The sequence below is a fragment of the Chrysemys picta genome, chromosome 10 (genome assembly GCF_011386835.1).
Source record: "Chrysemys picta bellii isolate R12L10 chromosome 10, ASM1138683v2, whole genome shotgun sequence".
NCBI classification, from domain to species: Eukaryota; Metazoa; Chordata; order Testudines; family Emydidae; genus Chrysemys; species Chrysemys picta.
The window spans coordinates 4,724,385-4,745,997 of NC_088800.1; the positions used below are offsets into that span (position 1 = coordinate 4,724,385).

Below are 21,613 nucleotides of genomic sequence, written 5' to 3' on the forward strand. Positions count from 1 at the left end.
CATTACCTTCGCTTTTGGCAAACCTAGTGAAAATCTGGATGAAGCCAGTTCATTACCACATCGTTGGAAAGTGGAGTGGAAAAAGCATTCTTCCTTAAACCCCTTATCGGGGGGGGGGGGGGGGGGGAAGTGTACTGCTCAATTCTATGACACACTAGGAGGGCAATTAGACCAGTTCACAGAAATAGGCTTTTTGGCTCATAAAGTTACTCTACTTGATTAATAATGCTTTTGGAGTGTGCTGTCTCCCTACTCAGACTCTGTGATGCCAGAATTAATCTACGCTCTCAACAATGCATGCAGCAGAACTACCTTCCATTACTGCTGCTGCACCTACTCCAGAACTTCATAGCCCAATGCACCAGTGGTGCAGCTCCAGCAAGAGCTCCACCGGTGCAAGCTGGAGTGTAGCCAGGGCTCAAGCATTCAGCACCATGCTGCCTAACCATTAGATGGGTTGGCAAACATCTGAGCCCCCTCTATGCTATATCTGCCATCAGCGGAGTTGGTGCTTGGTAAATTTATGGCTATGGAGTTTGCCAGCGCTGACCAAGTATTTGAGAGTCTGGCATAGGGTTGGGGTGACATGCCCAAAATAAAGAAATAACTAGTTCCCTGTTTAATTAAAGTGACCACAGAGGGACGACGCTATGGTTCACTTCTGGCAACACAACTGGACTCCAAGGAGTCTTCTAACGCAAGGTTTGAAAGAGCTCTACTGAGAAGGAATAGCATGCACACACACAAGATGTTCAACTCAAAACCAAGGCAACTGTGCCATCGCTCCATGATGCACGTATGCAACTCCAGGTAGTGGGCTACACATGAGCATCCAAAGAAGATTAGATCTAGAGTCTGTAATTTTACAAGACTGAGCTGAGAAGAGCTATTGTTAGCCTTGCCGTTACAGGATGTGATCCCCAAAGAGGGGAGATATAGAAAACGGATACTAACCCTGGTAGCAGGAATGCTGTATGTTTTAAGTTTTGGAGGCAACTGATGAATGCTACAGTTCACAAAAAAGTCAGGAAGGACTGGAGTTCTGCATAATAAAGGTGCTGCGTGCAACTTCCCCATGGCAATCCCAAAGCGAACATGCTCTCACTTACTCTCTCAATAGTGGACCCTCTGAGCAGAGATTGCCAAACTCCGTAAGTTTGCATCATGGTGTATTTTTTATTGTTCCAGGCTTAAAAAAAAAAAAAAACAAAGGTTAGTGGTTAGTAACAAGTTTCTACTGTAGGAACCCTGATCAAAGGGCACATTCCTTACTTGTTGATCTTAGGAGGGAAGGGCTTTCAACCCACTTATCACAATGAATGACAACCTGGTTACAGACCTATCCATTAGTACTGCTTTATGTTTTTTACTAATATATGGTGTACATCAGGGGTCTCAAACACGCGGCCCACGAGCTCCTCGCAGCCCCCCGCCCTCCTCCAGCGTTTACCTAGAGCGGCTCCGGCCCAATGCGCACTGGGGGCAGGGCGGGCTCCCTGCCTGCCCCCACGCCGGGAAGCGGACGGAACCTGGGGAAGGAGGGGCGCAGGGGTGTGTGTGGCTGTTGCTTCAGGCACCGCCCCCAGCAGCTCCCATTGGCCGGGAACCGCAGCCAATGGGAGATGCTGGGGGCAGTGCCTGAAGCAACAGCCACGCACACCCCTGTGCCCCTCCTTCCCCAGATTCCATCGGCTTCCTGGAGCGGCAAGGTGCGGGAGCAGGGCAGGCATGGGCCAGAGCCCACCCTCTGAACCCCTCCTGCAGCTGAACCCCCTGCCACACCCAGCACACACCCCGACCCCCGGCTGCACCCTGCACCCGTGCAGCACCGCAACCAAATACCCTGAGCCCACTGCCGCACCCCTCCTGCACCCCACACCCCACCTCCCTGCCCTGAGCACCTGCCACACCCCTCCTGACCCCCTTGGGGGCAGGGAGGGGGCAGAGTTGGGCTGGGGATTTCAGGGAAGGGGTTGGAATGGGGGCAGGGAAGGGTTGGGAAGAGGCGAGGCAGGGGCAGGGCCTCATGGAAGGGGTGGAGTGGGGGCGGGACCGAGGGCGGCCAGAGGGGGAAGGTGTCAGTAAATGCGGCCCTGGGGCCAATGTACTAGTCCTCATGTGGCCCTCGTGGTCATTTGAGTTTGAGATCCCTGCTCTATATGGACATCAAGGTTCATCCACTTACATTTATCTTCTTTGGAAAGATGAAGGGCTGAGCTGCCCATGATATTTAAACCTAAGACTTCAAGGATTTTATACCTGATGTTTAGATCCCAGAGGTGTAAAATACAAGTCATTTTAGAAACAGAGGTCCGGGCTAAAGCTGTATATATTTCTATGTACTTCACAGGCCTTTGACAGTGATGAGTTTTCACATTTCAAAACTGCTGAATGAGAGTGGATAGTCTGGTATATTAGGCAAGCACTGAACCGTTAATCATGTTTGATCTTCCCACATTGGCAGCACATCCCTTTCATCTTAAACCACGATGCTTCTGCACTTTCTAGTCAAGTGGTAAATAAAATAAAAATAAACAAACAAACCTGTTGTGACTTCATGTATCGCTTTCTTGTGGGCTTCATATGGCATAACTTGCAAAACTTTAAAAGGAACAATGATCTCTCGTGTGTGTAATCCCATATTTATACACACAACTACAGACATTTTCAGTAGCTGAAGATATTGTTGGTTCTGCATGGTTAACTGTGATTTCTACAATTGCAAATGTGTTCCAGCTCAATCCTCATGTCTTTAAGTACAATAACATCTACTTGCCAAAGAGCCTTATTTTTCAAAGTAAAGTTTATTAAAATGACAAAAATAGAAGTTTCACATATGAAATAAGAGGGCATACATGGTCCAGGCCTTTAGTAACAACAGGTGAATAATGCTTAAGCTAAAGCACATAGGCAGCTGAACCATTCATTAACATACAATCTCAGGTTAAGAAAATCTAAATACTAATGCAAACATGATCATAGACAGCTACAAAAAGGCGGAATAATTCCCTCCAGAAACAAAGAGCTGGGCCTCCTCCATCCTCAAGATGGAACAGGATGCACTGGTGCAGATTGGTCTAGCATTCACATATGGGAGGAAGCATAAGATGAATCAAAACATTGACAGAGTAATGCTTTCTTTTATTATTTTTAAAGTATCATTTTGTTGTAAAATAATCAAACTAGAAGACCTGAAGAGCGCAGTGCAATGGCCCATCTGTATATGACGTTTATTGCTAAAAGACAAAGAACAGCCACCTAAACAAGGGCTTCTGCAACATAAATTGAAGTAAATGAAACAAAAGTCCATGTTTTGTTTAATTTGCAAGGGTTTGCTGATCAGTTCTAGGACAGATGTCTAGCTGCTCTCACATCAGTAACATCCTAATTATTAACAATCATCAGAGAAACCTCAGATCTTTAATCTCAACCCTGAAGTGCTCTTTCTGTTAAAAATTAAATATTTGATTCATCTGAATATTCAAAGAAACTAGATAAATATTAAAACGTGTATAAGAATATACCAAATTCTTAACCATACAGCTCAATCAACTACTATATAGTGACTAATAATTTCTCATTCTAGCTTAGACCAGTTTATTCTTGATATTCCATTCCTTCTACCTACCCAGTGCCTCAGCGTACCAGCAGAGCTCACACTGAGATTATTTTATTGTGTTGTTGAAGTCTTCCGCAGAGCTATGCTCTACCTCCTAGTGCTTCTTCCAGTTAGTAACTGGAATGAGATATGGACGTCTACACTAGCTGCTTCAGACTCAGCTATGAAAATGTGTCCTCCTACAGAGTATCTCTGTTCTGTCCCAAGTATACTTGCCTCTAAGAGGAGAGAAAACTGGTCAAATAGAAATTATTTCTTTGAGGTCACCTATCCATCATCATTCCTTGGCTAAATGTTTGTAGCAAGAGCCTTGAGGATATGCTTGGATATGCTTCCAATTCCTCCCTCTTTGCACACACACACACACACTTTATAGCTGTTGATTAAATCAAGTATATAGCACTGGATTTTAGTCTAAGACAAGCTAAACACAAAATACACACTGCAATTCAGTCCAATACATTAATAATAAAAAAATTCACCACAGTCATTAAAAATCACAAGGCCATCTGTAACGTCTGCCAGCAGCCGTGCCCTTGTGTATGGCTACACCAATTAAAAAGAGTCAAAGTTCCTGCTAATGACTCTGTGCTTGTAACAAAAATGTATGAAATCCTGGGTCAACTAGCCAAGACTACAGCTAAATGAGAGGATATTCCAGTACACATATGTAATCTAAGCTAAGGCATGGTAGACTGCATACATTTGTGCTACATATCAAAGCTACCATAATAAAGTTTTAGAAAATAAGTAAAAAAACAAAACAACCCACACATGCACCTCTGGAGCAATGCTGAGTACAGTAAGCTACGACCAAGTGCTATCTATTCCCTTTCAGTAGTGTCACCCACAAATGACATGATTAAGACACATTAAGTACGTTTCAAACCTGATGGGGAACAAACTTTTATCTGTACAATATCCACTTGAAACTGTGGAACACAAAACCCTTGGATCACGTTTCCCTCCTCCCCTAGTCTTTTCAGCTGTTTAAAAGGTACAGTACTTTCTTCTTGAACTTAAAAGGCGACTTTAAAATCATAAAGCTATTATGAATTAGTGACAAGGCAAAGAAGGGAAAGAGGAAGTTAATATTCAAATTAAGATACCTTTTTTCCTCATTATTTTTCTCTAACTGCACTGCCTGAGAGACTTACATTTTCTAGTTGAATTCATTTTACAGGAATGATGTTGTTAACCATAGTTTGCCATCATGATCTGCATACTGCTTTCAGTGCTATTAATAAAGATTACAGGTTTTAACCCTCTGCAAAATAAAACAGATATCTGCTTTGCCAAATAAGTCCACATGCAAATCAGATTCAGAGAAGGAGATTCTCTCCGGGAACCTCATATAAAAAAAGAGAGCTGTCTCCTTCCCGTAGCTGCGACCCTGCTAACTCAGTTTGGAATCTGAAAGTCAAACTGGGCTTTTTCTGTTTTACACCATCACTAGTCATAAAGATTCGACAACCAGAAATGTAAGATGGCATTTTTGTTGCTAAGGCACCAGAGAGAACGGAGGCCTGCTTCCTCCATGATTATGTAAGGAGGTAAAACAGGGCTTGTGCAGTGAAATAAGCAGATCTGACTACAGATGCTCAGGGAAGAAACCTGGGGCCATTTTTACATAGCAATTTTTTTAAAACCATAACATCAATTCAAAACAGCTCTGTAATAAGCTCCAGAATAGATCTTTCCATGCAATTATGTCAGAAGTCCATATCTGAAAGTAAAGAAGCCAACGTATAACAAATCAATCCACAGTGACAGTCAGACCTATTCTTTTTTAAATGGCTTGCAAATACCATATTACTCAGACCACTACCCCCCCACCAGTGCATGAATCACAGGCATTCATAGTTAAACAAATTCAAATACACTGGAGAAATATGAATGACAGAAACCTCCAGTACTCTGATTCAAGCACTGATGCTCCACGAGAGCTCCAGTCAAAGCTGTAGAGGAAGATTCTTCAGCGGGAGCACAAGTCCCACTGCAAGTCTGCTCCGGAATTCTCGGTCACAAGCATGAATTACACACTAGAGGTCACTTCTCACGTTTGATGGAAAGTCGTCCTCCAAGACATCCTTTTATTTGCTAGGAGAAAACAACACTGGCAAGGAATCTCCTGAAGTGTTGAGTGTGAAACTGACAGCATAGTCACTCTCCTACATGTGGGGACAGAAAGCTTGTGTAGCAGGGTAAATCTAGGAGAATTTGTCCGGTATGCATACTAAAGAAAGGATCCCTTGTAGCCTCCCTTGGTGACGCCTCCAAACACAAAAATGTGATTTTGGCAACCAATTATTTTGGCCAGTACATAAATGGGTACCAAGGGAAGTAGTATGTAATAAAAGCCTTAGTACATAGACAGACCAGACAAAAGCAGACACCTGAAAGCATCTGTGAAATGGCATCAAAAGCTCACTGCCCAGTTATGAGACTTAGGCCGTGATTCTGCAAATGCGCACACACAAGAGTACTCACATGGAGTTCATGTATAAAAGTTAATCGTGTGCATAAGTGCTTGCAGGATAGAGGCTTTATTTATCACAAAGCACTGCAAAGAGCATTCTATACTTCCCAGAGTCAGACGTAGGTTTGTAATTGACTTTCTACATCAGATTTCCATAGGAAATTCTTGACATTTTGGCACAAACATGTATGATATTTAACAGGAACAAAATGAAACAGATGATTGAGTGGCAAAGAATAAGTTATGAAATGTGTATGGCAAATTTTAGCTTGTAGCAAGCAGTGTGGGTTTGTTTGTTTTTTCCAGTTGTGGAAGTTATTTCTGCTTGCCATGACAGTCACTACAGGGAACAACTACCATTACAACTGTCAAGGGAGGATATTATAAAATACCTTTTTTTTTTTTTTTTTAAATACATGTAAAAAACATGTTCTCCCCTTATACTTTCTCCAACAGGCAGAATACCTTGAGAGTAGTCTTTAACAACAGAGAGTATTTCTGTATCTGAGATGTCATAGCTAAATTTGTAGAGTGGCATGGGATAGCACTGTATGCTCTAAATCAGGTTACTCCCATGTGCTCTTTCTGAGTGTGGCAGCAAGGACTGGGTAGCTCTCTTCCCTCGGCCCCACCACTATGTTCACTAAGCCCATAAAATTTAAGAAGTGTAAGACACCATTCAACATATTGAGAGGATACAATACAAAAGTTCATGTAAGTAATATAAATGGCCTACCTAGCAAGTAAGGCTTAAACTCATCCAGATGTGGCAAGAGCGAATTGCAATGAGTTACAAACACTTGTCTGAGAGCTGCCCTAGCCAATCAATATCACTGCAGTGACCTTAAAATAAACCTTAACATCAGTCTTTTGCTTCATGTAAATCCAGTCTCTGAGATTACTGTGATATTAACTGTACATCTCACGCACAAAGCCAGGCCTGCCTCATTGCCCGCTTTCTGACAAGGGAAAAACACTCCCTCTGGGGGACTCCTCGATGCTTTGTTGGAGGGATCTCTCGGGAGTGTGTTGTTTTTATTTAACACCTCTGCCCCTCTGCTGTGGTGGGCCCATTCAGAAAGGGCAGACACACGCCTGCCAGGCTGTCAGACAGTAATGCAGAAGCAGGGCTTGGCAGCAATGTTCAATGGGATCTGCTTTACAGAGATGCTACATTGCATTGGGCTGAAGTTCTGTAACACAAATGGAAAACCTCCCCCAACCCAGTGAGCACCTGGTGAAAGCATCGTCCCTGTGATTGGAGCTGTACATAGCAGAGGCAACATAGGCACAACAAGGATTTAAATGCAGAATGTTTGCTTCACTCCACTAAAACGGAAGTCCATGTTCTTAGTATGAAAAACATCAGCTTCAAATTCTTACTCCAATGGCCCATAATATGTGCTAACACAGTTTCAGGGAAGTGGCTTAAAATGAGCACTTCATTTAAAAATAACCTCTTGTTTTTGCAATTCATGTTTTTTCTGATCATGTGAATACTATGGAGAATTTATTTATTATGCTTTTTGCTAAGGGTTAAACTGATTCCATTTTCCAGAGTCCTTGTTCTGCCCCCCAAGGAGATGTTTCCTTAAGATACACTGGAACAACGAATGCTTGGGGAACCCATTTGTGTAAGGACCTTGTCTAGCCACTGCAAAGGGCCATTAAGATGCAGTTCAATCCAGCAGGGGGTACTGGTCACAGTCTGCCGCCTAGAAGAATAAAAAAAGAATAGAACAGAAATGTGACTTATAAAACTTTAAAAATATGAAGAGATTTTACAGCTACTAAAACATTCTTTCCTGCTTAGACAATAGTCCTGCATGTTACCCCAAAGGAATGTCTTTCTTCTCTATAACGTTTTGTGCATATGCTGCCAAATTCTTTTTACAAAAAACTAAAAAAAACCCAAAACCCTTTCCCCCTTCCATATGCTTTATGTTCATGACAGGAGATAATTGCAATAGCATCTACTTACTACTTGAAGATTTCTGAAAGGAGGCAACATTTGATCCTCTAGATAGAAAGGAAGGCTACCGTCTAAATGCCTTTCACAGACCTTGTCTCTTATAATTAGATTGGATCTAACACTTCACTATGTGTGTAATTTAAAAATAAAAATAAAAATCAGGATACTCTCTCAATGAAAGAATTGGGTTTTAGCAGCTCGTTAAAGTTCAGATATGGCAGAATTTTGGAAAGATTTATGGGGATCTCACCCCGTCACCCAGCTGACATCTACACCCACTCTGAAGGTGTGGCTTGGTCTGCACAGCAGGACTTCTGCAGAGAACAGCTTGGCAGTGTGCAGAGAGGGTTCAGACCCATGCATTGGATCTCTGCATTTCCCACCCTTCCCCCTTCCACAGGCTCAGAGGCCCTGCAATAATTGCTGTAGTTATGCTGTTTCCAGGGCTGTTGTAGGGAGGAGAAAAATTTGGATTTGACCAATTGAATAAAAGGAGCACCTAAGAAGCAGACCTGCCAGGCACTGTAAAAATATTTTTTTATTATACATACACACACAACTAGACCAGTAGGTACTTCAGAAACACATCATTAATCCATGGGATGCCACTAACCCGAATCTCCTAAACAATTCAAGTGGAAGCTGTAGCGAGTGGATGGAGGAGGCTTAGCCAGAGCTGTTGCCTAGAGGAACTTCCATCTTGGCCTGCATCCCCTTCCTGCCTCAACCTGCCCTCTTACTAAGTCCTCCCTTCTCAGGTCAGATGCCATTTGGAGCAGGTTATGTGCCTCCACAAGGCATGAGGGCCACAGAGCAGGGAGAGGAAGGCCAAGGGACATGGTGGGGGAATCTCTCCTCCTGCTTGAGAACAGCAAGTTGGATTTCAGCTTTTCACCAAGGGAAGGCTTAGGGGTCCTGTTCTGGGGCTGGGAGGCAGGTGCAGCTGTTGCAGAAAAGGAGGAAGAAGAGGAAGAGGCTGGAGAGAAGTGTACTCTATATCTTAGCTTAGAACCCATCCTCAGAGTCTTATGCCTTCATCATTTAAGAAGAGGAAGCCAAAGCCTCAGTGGCCTTGGGAAAAGCTGCTGCTGAATCAAGACCCTAGCTGGCATTGGGGTAATCTCAGAGGGGCTGCTACATGCATTGTGCAACAGCTATGTGAGCTGCAGAACAGCAGTGAGAAGACCCCTTCTTAGCTGCCTGCATGGGCGAGAGCTACAACCTATTCTATCTAGGAATGTATATCCATTACCCTCTGATCTTAAAATGGAGACACTGCCTGGAAGGCACCACACCCATTTCCAGATCAGGCGTGGCTGACCAGAGTTGGCAGCATACTGTGTGTTGCCACAAGAGTGGGTGTACTGGCAGGGTTTACCTAGTTCAGTGGCCCAAGGGTGAGTCTTTTGTACTCAAAGATGTCTCCTGAGCCACCTGGACAAAAGGATTGCAAGGGAGAGTGGAGCAACTCTCTCGCTCACTCTGACATTTCAGTGAAGCATACATCCCCTTCATGGCCATTATGAAATCAAAACTCTTACTGAAATTAACACGGAATATCTGTCCGCTCCTCAAACACTGGCTGACAAAGAGCATACCAACAAATGGCTCAGCACCATTACATACAAATCCATTCTTTAGCATGCTGTTTCCCCCTGTCCCCAAGTCTATAACATTATGCTTTATTTTGACACTCTATTAAGACAATCAGACTTCACTGACAGCACATCAGCTTGAAGATGGATTTCAGTAAGTTAGCCCAGGGAGGCCTTCTGTTGCTTTTTGGCTTGCCTGCATTAGGCTCTGCTGTCAGAGAAGAGCCTGTGTGTCATGGACTTCTTATGCAATTGCCACCCTGATCGCTGGAACACAAAAACACTCAAACATCCTGCCAACAGATTGCTCAACTGGGTAAGCAGCTAAAGTACAGATTACTAGAACAATGCTCTGGATGCAGCTTTCAATAAGCTTTTCATATGAATCAGTTCAACAAATAACTGTGCTATGACAAAGACAATTAGATATAATTTCTCGTGGCACGGAAGCAAAAGTTGGGCTTTGCTACAGTAAATGTGAGCGTAGAGTTTCACTGACTACAATACTCCAATGAGATAGCTGACTTCCAGTAAGTCATGCTCATCTGGATTTCATTAGAGACCATGGCTGGGAGCCACAGCTGAAATGGTCTGGCCTGGGTGCAGAAGATTTAAAAACAAAATGGACTCCAAACATCTGGAGAGATGAAGGAAGTGGGAGAGTAACGTGAGAGGCCTGGGCTCCAGCTGATACTATAGCATCACCCCCCTCCCCCACAACCCCTTCTGCTGCAGGAGACTGTAAAGAAGAACCAATCAGGCAGGTCTGCAAGCACATCCAGAGATAGTAAATAGCACTGTGGACTCTTTAAATAAGGCTGTAGATTTAAAGGGACACCATCAAATAATTATTTTTAAGATCTTGTTTTAATCCTTTGTACGTTGTTCTGTCACAAAACCACCTTTATTTCCTGACCAATTTCATTTCCCCCATTTGGCATTAGGAAATATTGCCTTTCCTCCTTTGTGACTTATGGAGCATTTCTAAGCGCTGTTTGCTTGATAAATGCAATACTACTCAGGATGGCAGTATAAGCTCTGGCATTTGTTTTTAACCTGTGCTCTCTGTACGGGTACTGTAGTATTGGGAAACACCACACCGTATGTCCTAACTACAGTGGTCATTATTTATTTGTCCTCTCAATAGTCCTTTAGTTATGGAAAGGACTGCAAGCCAGATCAGTAATTACAAGGACATTTAAATAACAACTGCCATGTGGCAGGCAATGAAAATGGGGCAAGAAGAATTAGATTTTACCATAATTTTTCAATGACTCTAACCAATATCTTAAAATGTAAAATTTCCAAGCCCATCTGCTTTCAATTTAATCCCACAAGTCCCTGATAAAAGAAATGTTAAGGCTAAACCTAATCCCCTAATATATAGTCACAATGATTCTGCCCATTAGAAACTCCAGCAATCAAATTTAAATCTAACTTCAAGAAATAAATAACATATAATTTTTCTTACAATGTCCATCTGGATTCACCTCCAGTTAAGCTGCAGTCAGAGATCCTGTGCTGTACAACACTGTAACCAGATATACATCATCCCAATGAGGAATGGTGCAGCTTATACTGTATTGGATTGATCTGCTTTTTCCTCTCATTTCTCCAGTTATGGAAACAAAATTAAAACATTTGAAAGACACGTCCCTAAGAAATGCATACTATCTGCTTTAATTAAACTACTGCCAGCTTAGTCTCCTACTCTAAAAGTAGCATATAAAGACCTCGTTGAACACTCTGACTCCCAAAATCAAGGACCGGAGCATGCATGATTCGTGATAATAAGCACAAATGTGCTGTTTACTGAAAGTTGAAGACAAAAGATCTGACCTGTATTCAGCTCCCCAGCCCTTGACAAAGCTCATTCGGATTGTGCACATTCTGGTCAGCTGATACACAGCCTCGAAACCCTGATTCACAGACTGAGCCAAAAGGGCTGCAAATTCCTGGTTGTTAAAAATCTTCAAGTTACACCCTGTCAGGGAAGGAACAGGACAACATGGCATTAGTGTAACTAAATTAAGAAATCCCATTTTTTTCTGCCAAAGGAAAGAAACCACTTAACTCTGCTCTCCCCATCCCCAAACCATATTACATTATGGACAGACTGCATAAATAAGAAGCAAGCTTCTAAAAGAAATTAAGTTTGGTTATAAATGCAACACCTCCATAATTCAACCCCTAAAAAGTAAGGAAATACCAAATGATGGGCCTACTGCCCCTTCAGCATGTTTCTGTTGACTAAAACAGACTGCATCACCACATGGCACTTCCTTCTACCTCCCAAGGATAAAGAAGGTGCACTACACAAAGCACATTCATCTTCCCGCATTACAATGCAAACCTTGATTACAACCTCAACCCTTAATATTTGCTAATTTTGCTGACAGTGTAATTAAGGAATTAGTAGAAATGTACAAGCTAAAAACAAAAGAAACCATAAAAGCTGAATTTAGATGGTATCCATTAGCAGAAGTCATCACCACCCCATCCTGTAGAGAGCCAGTTGCCAAAATAGCTCTTGCTGTCAAAAGTCAGATGTCAGGACTATACTATATAGTTTGGTAGCAAGAATGCAGGACGGTTTCATTTATAACCCTCTTTTCACTTGTTCATAACGTTCCAAAGATTTCCCCTTCAAATTGAAATTTTCCATGGTTGGTCCCAGCTAAAAGCTAAAGAAGAATCCATTCAGCTGGTTTTGAGTTCTGGGTAGTTGAAAAATAACAAGTTTCCCAGTGTAAAAAATTATTGCCAGACTTTTTTTTACCCAGAAAACTTAAAAACTGCTGGACTTAGAAACTTGGCACATGACTAGTGTTCATTTGAGAGGATGTCCAAGTTTGAAAAATAAATGCTTGGATCAAGACGAATAATAAGCCATTTAAAAAAATCACGCCTGAGCATGCTTTATGAGCCTGACCATAACCGATATTGTCATCTGTTTGGGGATCAAACCATTTTTGCTGGGAGCATGGCTACATGTAGGGACCTGGCGGCTACATGTAGGAGACCTGGCTACCCATTGGTTGAGTCTGTAAGAGTTCCGCTGAAAAAATCAAGGAGCAGGCCATCCTAGAACAAATCTTGGTGGGAGATATATGGAAGCTTGTGTTCAGTACGAGGAAAAGCTTCAGAGAGAGCAGACCTGGGGGTGGGGGGATGCTCCATTAAAGAGCGAGAGAAGAGCCAGGAAAAGGCCAGTGAGGAAGCCAGGCAAAGCACACACAAAGAGGTCCTGGAAAGGAAAGACAGGGCAGTTTGTATTACGGGCAGATTTCCCAATTGTCTAGGGTTCATGGGCTGGAAACCATAGCATGCAGTAGGCATGGGTTCACCTTATGCTGCCACTCTCTGAGGCTGGGATACAGCAACCCTTGTGAACAAGGGGAAGAAGGGACTGTTTGGAGTTCAGAAAAGGCTGCACGCTGAGCCCAAGAGGAGGGCTAAAGACTATGGTGGAGGAGTGCAGACCTGCAGGGGAAGGTCTGTGCCGGGCACAAACCTGGAGCAGAAGATTGGGTTATGTTTGCTTATGGACTTCAATTAATTTTGGAGCTAGTGGACTCTTGTGATTTAGCCAGAGGGTTAAGTCACCTCAGCAACCTAAAAGCATTGGAAGCTGCTGGTGAACCATCTGAGAAGGGAAACAGACCACGGATGGGCCCGAAGCCTCCAACAAGAACACTACCTCAAGGGTGGACTTGCTCATTATTCCAAATATTATTTTCTAAATACTTTTGCCATAAAAATTTGTTTTTAAAATAACTTAATATGCTCACACCCTGACTTAACTAACGCAACCCACCCACGTATATCTGACACAAGGTTTATAAATGTATTTTTATTTTCTAAGTAAAGCCTATTAAAATCCCCCTGTGACTTTTCAGTAGGTTTTAGATAGTTATAAGTACTACAACCATGACAATGAAATGGCCTCATGTGTGGTTTCCCTAAAATAAGATCAATACACTAAAAAGTGTTAACATAAAATAGAAGTAGGAAAATAACAGAGAATAACACAGATGCTTCTAAATTAAGAAGATTTTCTTCATACATTCATTCAGCAAAAGGTTTAAAAACATTTACCACTACTATTGTATTACTTATTTGTGTAGTACCAATAGTTTGCAAGGCACATCCAGACTAGGAGGCAGATTGTGTTCCTGCTTACATGAATCAGAATCTATTTAAGGTCCCTTACACATTTATCTTTATGAATCAGGACACTGGTAATGACTGGATAGACAGTAAAAACTCTCATAACAGTAACTTTACCCTTCATGCTATCAAGGGAACACTGCTGAAGTTGTGGAGATGGCATAAAATAGGTTTTAGGTTTCTGATTACTATAAACAAATAATATTAATTAAATCCAGTTCGTTTTGTTGAATAGCTCAACTTCTGTATGCACAGCTCCCATTCTTCACAGGCAAAGGTTACACAGGAGAGTGCATACAGCGTAAGTGAGTAAGGCCAGGCTTGGTTACCTGGTGGAATCTTGCAAACAGTTGCGGGGTGCCAGCCGTAACGTTGGTTACAGTTAGGAGATTGGACAAAAATGGCACTGTCGCTAAGGCACTCGGCAAACACCTCTCCTCCAATGTAGTACAGCCTAACTCCTCTTCCTAGAAAACACATGGCACAATTTCAGTTTAGTCAGTAGTCAGCAATGAAGCATGCAGAAAACATTTATCATATTCAAAACCTCAAACCCTGGGAAGAAGAGTTTTTAGAAATCTGGTTTACTTCTGATTCAAAAAAGGGAGGAATCAAGCAAGATCAGTGATGATGGAAAACAAACGTAGTAATTTTGTTTTCAATGGATGTTGGGAACAACAAACTTCTGTGAGGACTTCAAGCTGAGAAAGATGAGTTAAGTGGAAGAGCAATTTATGAAGCCATAAGCGCATTCTCCAGCCACATCGTCCTTTGCAGCATGCACTGCACAAATCCGTCTCTTTGAGAAATGCCTCCCCTTAGCCACTCCGATATTCTCCATATGAACTTTTCATCAGTTCAACATAGGGTTTTCAACCTGCTCCTAGAATCACCACAGATGCATGGAACTATTTTTAATTGGATTTAGAATAAAATTATATAAGGCTTCTCAACCATTGTGTTTAGCCTGAGATAACATTCACTATATCCTTAAATGCTTGAATTCCCATGGGAAATACATAAATGAATATAATAAATATAACTTGAGCTGAAAAATCCTAAATTTCAGGTATCAGTCTATGAAACTCTGATAAACCTCTGCTGTTCTCTCTCACTGCTACTGTGGAAACTTTGCATTCAGTCTTGCTTGAAGCATATGGAACCTGCTGAATTTAAGGATTAATTTGAGATTCTTGGGATTTCTCACATCAGGAACCATTTTAGTAATGAAAAAATTAAAACGCCTACTAAGTGAAGGAGCCACTGGTTCTGCCCTAGAGAAGGGTACAAAGAAGAACAAAATCTGCTGGAAGAGGGTTTGCTTTTTTGGCAGGAGGCAGGGAAACTAACTTGTACCATTAAGTCGCATAGGAAGGGCCTGCCCTTACCAGTGTAAATAAGGAAAAACTCCACTAACTTTTACACCAGTTTAACCGAGGACCGAATTGGGCCCTAACTTGATATTTAATGTTCGGCACTGTCAGGAACTGAATCTCCGCTGGCTTTCCAGGTATAAATCAGGAATAGCTCCACTGAAGGAAATGGAGTTATACTGGTTTAAAATGCATGTAGGTGATGGATGATCTTATAAAAACCTAGATCACAGAATCACAGAATATCAGGGTTGGAAGGGACCTCAGGAGGTCATCTAGTCCAACCCCCTGCTCAAAGCAGGGCCAATCCCCAACTAAATCATCCCAGCCAGGGCTTTGTCAAGCCTGACCTTAAAAACCTCTAAGGAAGGAGATTCCACCACCTCCCTCGGTAATCCATTCCAGTGCTTGACCACCCTCCTAGTGAAATAGTTTTTTCTAATATCCAACCTAGACCTCCCCCACTGCAACTTGAGACCATTGCTCCTTGTTCTGTCATCTGGTACAACTGAACAGTCTAGATCCATCCTCTTTGGAACCCCCTTTCAGGTAGTTGAAAGCAGCTATCAAATCCCCCCTCATTCTTATCTTCTGCAGACTAAATAACCCAGTTGTCTCAGCCTCTCCTCATAAATCATGTGCTCCAGCCCCCTAATCATTTTTGTTGCCCTCCGCTGGGCTCTTTCCAATATTTCCACATCCTTCTTGTAGTGTGGGGCCCAAAACTGGACACAATACTCCAGATGACATACCAATGCCGAACAGAGGGGAATGATCACGTTCCTCGATCTGCTGGCAATGCTCCTACTTATACAGTCCAAAATGCCGTTAGCCTTCTTGGCAACAAGGGCACACTGTCAACTCATATCCAGCTTCTCGTCCACTGTAACCCCTAGGTCCTTTTCTGCAGAACTGCTGCCTAGCCACTCGGTCCCTAGTCTGTAGCAGTACATGGGATTCTTCCATCCTAAGTGCAGGACTCTGCACTTGTCCTTGTTGAACGTCATCAGATTTCTTTTGGCCCAATCCTCTAATTTGTCTAGGTCCCTCTGTATCCTATCCCTATCCTCCAGCATATCTACCACTCCTCCCAGTTTAGTGTCATCTGCAAACTTGCTGAGGGTGCAATCCACGCCATCCTCCAGATCATAGACAAGACTCCCATTGATTCAATGGGAGTCTTTCCATTAATTCCAGTGGGATTTGGATCAAGCCACTGGTTTCTATTAATGAGGGAACAGGCAGGAAAGAGTAAAAACACAAGAGATCTCTCATAAAATTTAGAAATAAATTTCTTACTGATAGAAGTTGAATTGTGTCTATTATGTCTAATAAATCTATTCTAAAACATCTTTTTATTTTACTGTTGTAAAATATACTTATATTATGGAATTTTAATATGTTAAAATAATGGAGATACTTAACTAAAACTGATCAAGCTACACAGATGGCTGATTTAATCTTCAGCACTCTGTATCCAACCCTCTACACCTTCCCCTCCCACTCAACAGATGGTAATAACAACAAGAAAATAGGCATTACCAATGTGTCGTCTTGTGAGCTCCACTGCCGCATTTCTGTTCACATTAGACAATAAGCCAAGACAGAAGCGTTCTGAGTTAGAAGGATCGGTGAAGCCATCCACGGTCATCGAAGGCTGTGAAGCATGGAATGTCTCCCCTACTCGCTGGTTGAGTTCATAGTAGGATATAGAGCACCAGAAAGCTGGCTCGCAGTAGGTAACAGGCTGCAGATCTGCTCAAAGCAAAACAGGAAAGAAATCAGAGAGGCCCTTTGAAGAAAATGAAACATTTCAGAATATTATTCAGCTCCACTGCTTGTGTTTATTTAACAACCAAGCTTTAATTACTTGACAGATTTGAATGGGTTGCAGCAAGAAAGTTACATCAACCGCAAAGCAGTTGGCATGCAGAATAATCACAAATAGCCACCACTACCACTTAACTGACTTCATCTTTACCACCTATAAAACTGAACTCACAAACTATGAAACACAACAGTAATTTCAGGTAGCTACTCCGCTATTTAAAAAAAAAAAATAGCAAAAAAATCAATGGGCTAAATTCTGCGCTCAGTAACATGTATGTAACTGAGCAAAATTTTGGCCCATTGGTCCAGCTTCTGAGCTCACCGGTGGTTTGATTCAGCCTGTGGTCCCAACTGAAACTAGCTGCACCATCTTATTGCACTGAGTCATTTTGAAGAGGACAGTACAAAATGTGCAAGAGGGGTGTGATTGTAAGACTAAAGAAACTGAAATTCTTCTACTCCTGCTAAAGTCAATTCCAGTAACAGTCGATAGTAATTTAATCTCCTCATCCCCATTCTAAGCAAGTGAGGATATCTTAAAAACACTCGAATGCTGCTCCTTGGCTGGGGAGAAGATTTAATAGTGAGCAACAGAAAGCACTATCTTCCCCCCTCCCACTGCCAGGTTCCCCCCTATGGTATTTCTTCAGTGCTCCAGGCACAGGGTTACAGAGACCAGCTCTAACAATCAGAGATAGGCCCCACCTCCCCTCCTCGCAAAGAGCAGCCCAAGAAGATAGGTTCAGTGTCATTTCTTATATAAACATCTGTCGCCAGCTCCTTAGCTTTTAAGAATAGACATATGTCCTGGAAAGTTTAGCCAATTAAGAGAAAGTGAAGCTGTTATCCAGCTGTATCCTGTTCAAGTTCACACTCAGCTATACCCAGAATGCAGCCTTTAAACTATTACAGTCCAAATGATCTTTGCATTTATATGAACCAGAAGGACAATTATGTTAACAAGTGTTAACATATCCCAGTAAGTGGGATACAGATGCGAGGCTAGTCACATACCTCAAAAAAACCCACCTCCAGCACCATGTGGAACTGTGCCTGCCCCCACTGAAATCAATGGCAAAATTCCTACTGACTACACTGGAGGCAGGACCAAGCCCTATTTTATACTCCTCTAAACCAGAACGAGTATCAGTACAGATACAACATTCTTTCACTGTTTCAGGTATTGTGTAAATAGCGCCCTTACTTCCCTGAACATTACATGGGTATCCCCATCACTCAATGGTGTGTCTCATATTAATAGAGTAGAGTACCAGACCAGGACTCAGGAGTCTTGGATTCTAGTCCCAGCTCTGCCACTGGCCTGCGAGGTGACCTGGGGCAAATCACTTCTCCCCTCTGTGCTCAGTTGCCTCATCTGTAAAATGGGGATAATGATACTGATCTCTTTTGTAAAGTGTTTTGAGATGTACGGATGAGAAGCACTAGATAAGAGCTAGGTATTATTACTCTGCTGATTGTCGTCCTCTTCCCCTACTTCCACAGAAGCCCTTCCTTGTCGTCAGTCTCTGGGGGCAGGCCTCTGACAGTTCTTCACAAAGCCCCAGCACCAGTTATTACAGATAGTCTGTAATAACTTGCACTGTAATAACTTATCTCCACAATTTTTGAGGGGAAAGAATGTTCTCAGGACACCTGACAACCTGCTGCTGGTTCCTTAGGAGATGTGCTGTCCAAGTGCCACAGCACGCCAGGAATCCAAGTAGCAAAGGACCTCTCTGTGAAGGCAAAGGACCTCTCTGTGAAAGCCCCTTGACCCCAGCACATCCTATCCAAATCCAGGAATTTTGAAAGGGTGGGAGCCCATTCTTATCTTTTTCTATTGAGGGGCAACCTTTGCTCCCTTCAGTGAACAAATTAAAAGAAAACTACTTCTCAAGCTAAGGCTGACATTTCTGCTCTCCTAGGTGGTATATGCCTGCCTGCATAAGGGAAAGTGAGGCCCAAAGGAATCAGAGTGTAACCCTCCGAGCATAAATTAACAGAAAATAATTCCATAAAATGGAGTATTTATTTATTACGGTGGCCATGGCCTCAACTGAAGAGAAATTTATTCTATAACATGCTTATGAGCATAACTTGGGTTTTTTCAAACATAAAACAAAAAATCTTTGAACATTTTCCCTCACACATTCACATGCCATTGTACAAATCCACGAGTCATCATCAAGTACAATACATCCTGTTCCTTTTCCATTTCTGCCTCTTTCTGCTATGTTACTCATTTAACTGCCACACTGGGATTGCCATGTATCAAGCACGTTTCTACAATTTTCACTGATTAGCAGTTTTGGACTGAGGCACCTATCTGTGAATGTTGCAACCATTCTGACAAATGTATAGCAAATAGCAATACTCATCAAGGTACATTAAATCATGCTCATTTGCTTTAAAAAAATTCATGCTTGCTCTTATTCAAGAGCAAACATTTCTAAATAAGAGTCTAAGTTTTATAAAAGCAAAACAAGTTTTTGGCCCTGCAAGTGGTATCTTCAGAGTGATACTGCCCTTGGGTTGTAGAAGCATCCACAACCTGTGGTACTGTATATACTTTTGTGGTACTTTCCTTCAGCAACCACCTCTGCTTGGGTTGTGACTCAAGGGGACTGCGGGTCCCCACTAAAGGATGTACAGAAATTTCACTTCCGGCTTAATTTGCAATTTGAGGAAAGACAGAAACCAACAAACTCACCACTCATGAATCTTGTTGGAAATGCACTAGTCTCTAAGAAATGCAGCTGAATGTTTAATGATGCTGCCTTCCTTATGATTGTGGTGTAAGGCTTATGCTAAGTTTTAAGCCATCATGGAAAGGGTGAGTTACCTCTTGTGTTAGAAGTGGTCTGTACGTATCATTTTGATTTTTATGCATTTGGTTCTCATGCAAGTAAGGACTTTTAGTAATGCTAGATCCACACAATGCCCACAGGGACTGTGCAAACAGCTAAAGAAAGGATATGTAGTAACCAGGTAAACCCTCCTTCAATCTTCCACACACAGCACTGCCAATCCATTTCAACTCTGATACACAAGATGCTTGCTTTTTCCTGTCCTGAGTCCCTCTCATGAAAGGATCCCTATCATGCTGAATGGTGAGGTCCATAAATGTCCCCAGAGTACTGGGATGAGACCCATCCAACTTATTCTCCCATAATCTCTGAGCTAGATCTCTAGCAGTATTTCTGTTGGCTCAGCTGCAGAGGAGAACAACTGCAGGCTCTTTACATGAATCTAAGTAAAAATATAAAGTGAATTGATATAACAAATCATTTCATGCTCTTCCCAGCACTCACCCTGCGGTGAGATAGGTCACTGAATTTATCTCAGATCTTATTCATGGAAATTTGGTGAAGTACTTTATACAAAAAGATGGAATGGGACTGGTGGCTCCTTTCTGAAAATTCTTGCATCAAGCAAGAAACGGCACTTGTTATGTATGATCAGAGCAGCAAGCATTTGTTATGGTTATAATCACAGTGCCTGTTGGAAACCCAACATTTTTCCCTACTCAAAACTTTGTGGGGAAAATGGCCATTTGAAACTTCTGGTCCAAAAATTTCACTTTTCCACAGTAAATACTGAAACCAGTCAAAACAAAAGTTTCTCAAAGGTGTGAAAAGGTTAAAAAAAACCCACTCACTTTTTTCATTCTGTTTTTAAGTTGGAAAACATTAAAAAAAAAAGCGTGAAAAGGGGTTTTTCATCACGCTTCCCTCACAATTTTTAACAGAGGGAGGGGGGGAAAACCCTGAAAATCTAAAAACTGAAAATTGAATGTTTAGGTTTTTCAGTTTCCAAAAAACTGATATGAGATGACAGTTGAGGCAAAAATGTATTTAATTTTTGAAATACTGACTCTATTCATTTAGAATCTACCTGTAGGGAAATTTTTATCAAAATTGATATTTTTCTGTGGAAAATTTCAGCCAACTCTAATGATATTCAAGAATTACATTAAATTACAAAGAGGCTTGCCAGGAAGGTCTCTACTGGGCTAGGGCAGGTCAGAAGAAAATATTAAAGGCCTAACATTTAGATTGGTTATTATTTTTTTGTAAGGCAACACCATCACTGGATTCTCAGATGACACAGTCTCTGTCAGAAGTTCTGTATTTTAATCCATATGTACCAGTTATGGCTGCCACATCTCTAACTTCATCCTTAAAGCAACACACAGAGAGAAAGCAAGAGAGACTGTGAGCGCAGTCTCTTCATTATCACTACATTCTATAACCACTGCACTTTCAGAAGGGCTTGGGAATACCACCTCTTTTTTTTTGGGGGGGGGGGGGGGGGAGGGGGGAGTAGCAGCGTTGCACCACAGAAAACAGCTGAGGCCTGTATTACTAACTCATCTGACCATATGGTATGTGGTTATTTCACTTGCAGTGTCTGCATCAAGCCTCTTGTAGAGCCAACACTGAGGAAGTGGACAATGGATTTCCAGTATACCAAACTCATAGATAACAATATGCATACCCAATTCTGGCCCTCTGCCGTATAAACTCCCTGACCTCAATCTGAATATCCACACAGCACCAGTAATCATAGATTTGT

At 42.1% G+C, this 21,613-nt stretch overlaps 1 protein-coding gene across 2 annotated transcripts in view; it reads right to left on the reverse strand.

Annotated features, from left to right (window-relative positions):
* Positions 1–3,161: 3,161 nt before the first annotated feature.
* SMAD3 (SMAD family member 3) overlaps positions 3,162–21,613 on the reverse strand; it is a 103,534-nt gene continuing 85,082 nt past the window's right edge. Inside the window, exons 6-9 of one of the 2 annotated variants that reach the window (XM_005300725.4) lie at positions 16,751–16,963; positions 14,165–14,302; positions 11,505–11,649; positions 3,162–7,813 (exon numbers count right to left, since the gene is read on the reverse strand). In XM_005300725.4, coding sequence (XP_005300782.1) covers positions 7,690–7,813; positions 11,505–11,649; positions 14,165–14,302; positions 16,751–16,963 — 620 coding nt within the window. In that variant the 3' untranslated portion in view covers positions 3,162–7,689. The remainder of the gene's footprint in view (positions 7,814–11,504; positions 11,650–14,164; positions 14,303–16,750; positions 16,964–21,613) is intronic. The other variant, XM_042856562.2, reaches the window with a different exon arrangement.